The sequence below is a fragment of the Kryptolebias marmoratus genome, linkage group LG7 (assembly GCF_001649575.2).
Source record: "Kryptolebias marmoratus isolate JLee-2015 linkage group LG7, ASM164957v2, whole genome shotgun sequence".
Taxonomy (NCBI): domain Eukaryota; kingdom Metazoa; phylum Chordata; class Actinopteri; order Cyprinodontiformes; family Rivulidae; genus Kryptolebias; species Kryptolebias marmoratus.
Genome location: NC_051436.1, coordinates 3,402,321 through 3,405,529, shown reverse-complemented (window position 1 = coordinate 3,405,529; position 3,209 = coordinate 3,402,321). Strand labels below are relative to the sequence as shown.

The window sequence follows — 3,209 nt, the reverse complement described above, 5'->3', positions numbered from 1 at the left end:
TACCCGACTCACACACTCCTCCCGACTCACACACACTCCTACCCAACTCACACACTCCTCTACCCGACTCACACACTCCTCCCGACTCACACACACTCCTACCCGACTCACACACTCCTCTCCCGACTCACACACTCCTCTCCCGACTCACACACTCCTCTCTCGACTCACACACTCCTCTACCCGACTCACACACTCCTCCCGACTCACACACTCCTCTCTCGACTCACACACTCCTCTCTCGACTCACACACTCCTCTACCCGACTCACACACACTCCTACCCGACTCACACACACCTCTCTCGACTCACACACTCCTCTGCCTGACTTGGGAATCCCCGACCGTCACAACGACACCAAACGTTACACGAAGGGATTTCCCGGCACTATAGCAGAGGAGAAATGGTCAAATTGAAAGGAATATTTTTATTAAAAGTCTTGTTTCTGAAGACATTTCTGTTAGAAAACTTCAGTTTAATTACTGGGATCACCGGATGGTGTCTTTATGAACTCATTTTTAAAAAAAAATATAAACTAAAAATTAATATTTTCACGTTATTCTTTTTCATTCTGACTCATGTTGGCAGCGCGAGTCACGGTGAGACGTTTCAAGAGAAAATATTTAATCCTGTTGATGTCTGTAATTCTTCAGGAGATCTTCTCCATGGTTTAAAGAGAAATAAATCTGGGTGCTGCAGGTTTACCTAATTTAAATATTTGGAATATTTTAACCGAAGATGTCGACCTGGTGATGAAGGAACGAGGGGAAATCTTTTCCTCCTGTTATTAAAGCAGCTGCTCGCTTCAGTTTCCAACATTTAGTTAAAATAAATGGGAATAAAAAGGTAATCAGGTTTATTTAAACCTGTCGGTATTCCTCCCTGTTGGTTTTATTCACTCATATATTGAAGGTACCAGGTTTAAGCTTTTTGAATATTTGAGACTTTCACGTGTTTCTCATTTGACTAATTTTTTTTTTCAGCATGAAACCCTGGAGGGTTACAGGCGGTACTTCAATCAGATTGTTGGGTAAGTCCGTCTGCACCTCGTTAGCCTTCAAACTGTTTCACGTTTTGGCTTTTAAATGAAGGTAGAAGCCTCAGAAACCTGCTCGATCGGATGGACTTTAATTGTCCGTCGTTTCGTCCGTTCATCCGTTGATTTTTAGGTTTTTCCGTGTAGCTCGGCTTCCAGCGGAGGAGCGTTTAGCGACACCTCGTTTAGTTCGGCTCTTCTCCTCTCCGGCCCTTTTTTTAAATTTCATTCCTCTTCGCTAATCCGACGCCGGCATGAAGAGACGTAACCCGAGCTTAAAGATCTCGAATTAAAGGGAGCGGAGAGTTGTTCTTTAATTTGTGTTAATTTACGGAAAACTGGAGGAATTTTGTGCTTTTTCTATAAAAATCCAGTGAATGCTGAGATCTGACGTGTTGACAATTAAATTAACTGAACTTTTAGTTAAAACAATCAAAATAAAAGCTAAAATTTATTCTTAGCTTAAAGCTGTTTAACTTTAATAGCTAAAATTAACAAAAAAATAGTTAAAACTGTAGCTTAAAACCTAAATTGGCAAAACAAGCTAAAACCGTAGCTGAGTTTAAATGATCAAATCCATAGCTAGAAGCTAAAATTGACAAAAGCTAAAGTTTAATCTTACCTAAATGTTTACTCAAAAGCTAAAAGAAACAAAAAAAAAACTAATAGCTAAAAATGAACAAAACCAAAGCTAAAAGTTTAAACTGTCAAAACAAACAGGACACAATTAAAATCTGTTCATTTTAGCTGAAAGATAAAATCAACAGAAAAAAAGAGCTAAAATTAGCTAAATCAACACAGTAGCTAAAAGCTAAAAGGATCACAGAGACCAAAAAAGTCTTAGCTGCAGGTTCAAACCATCCCGGACGAGCCCCCATGTTGCCTAATGTGTCCTCAACATAAAATTAAGACTTTTGATCATTTAAAACAGCCGTTCTTCGAGTAAAACCAGCACGGGAACATCAAGTTTATATTTACAACATGGGTACAGTTTGGAAAACAGCTCCACATTTATTTTACTGACACAGAACCCAATCTGTTCAGAAGACTTTAAATATTTACAGTCTGGATTATAACATTTGCTGTTTTGTGGTTGAACAGACAGTCATAAGTTCGGTATAAATTCATTCAGCCGTAAGTCTTTGTTTGTATAAATAAATGTTGGTGTTTTTTTGTAATCTCCGCGTTTTCCTCCTTCCGTCCAGCTTCTTTGTTGTCGAGGACCACGTCCTTCACACCACGCGGGGTTTGGTCAACAGAGCCTACGTGGAGGAGCTGTGGGAGTTGGCGTTGTCCAAAATAGTCGCTGCCTTGAGGACGCACTCCGTAAGACAAACGAGAAACTCCCTGACGATGAAGGTCCAATCCCATTCCACCCACCTGCCCTAAATAAACTCAAACGTTCGTCTGGACACGAGCGAGTCACGATGCTGCAGTTCTCCTCCCAAACAGCAGGGGTCACCACTAAGGAAATAACAGAGTTCACCAAAAAGAGGACGTGTCAGTCCGTGAAACTTTATTTATAAAGTCTAACACAAAGTCCTTTTCCATCAGATCAAAACCAAACCAAAAAGAAATTAAAACAAATATACCTTATAGAAGATTTAAACTCTTAACTGAGGACTGAAGGAGCTGAGGAAAAGTTTAGATTATCAAATTTAAAAGAAGTTTTTACCAAGGCCCGAGAAGACCGCAGAGATCGCCACCACAGTCTGTTTATTCAGATAAGACCAGAGTTCTGTTTTCATTCATGAATTATTTGTCATTTGTACCAATAAAGGTTAAATAGAGAAGATAAATCTAAATATCACTGGCAAAGAGTGGAAATGGATCTTTGTTCCTTCAAACGGACCATGAACTGATCCATCAGTATTAAATGAAATTTCACCATTTTTCTCTAAATAATCAGACCCTCCAGGATTTCGCGATGTTGCGATCGGAACTGTTAACGCAAAATCAAGCAAACCCCGCGAAATCGCAACTTTTTGCAACTTTCCCGCAACTTTAACCCAATATTTATTGCTTCTAAAGTGATTCGCCACCGTTTCTGCGGTCTAGTCTCTTCTTTGTGGGTTTGTGTAGCGTGGAATACAAAATAACCCCAAATAACTCAGGAAGAAGACACGTGACGTCACTTCCTGTTAACATCAGAATGCCGGGAGCGTGCAGGAGC

The 3,209-nt window shown here is 40.1% G+C and overlaps 1 protein-coding gene across 1 annotated transcript in view; it reads left to right on the top strand.

Annotated features, from left to right (window-relative positions):
* exoc6b (exocyst complex component 6B) overlaps positions 1-3,209 on the top strand; it is a 108,120-nt gene that overhangs the window by 42,051 nt on the left and 62,860 nt on the right. The window contains exons 9-10 of the mRNA XM_037976724.1: positions 855-1,030; positions 2,242-2,362. Coding sequence (XP_037832652.1) covers positions 855-1,030; positions 2,242-2,362 — 297 coding nt within the window. The remainder of the gene's footprint in view (positions 1-854; positions 1,031-2,241; positions 2,363-3,209) is intronic.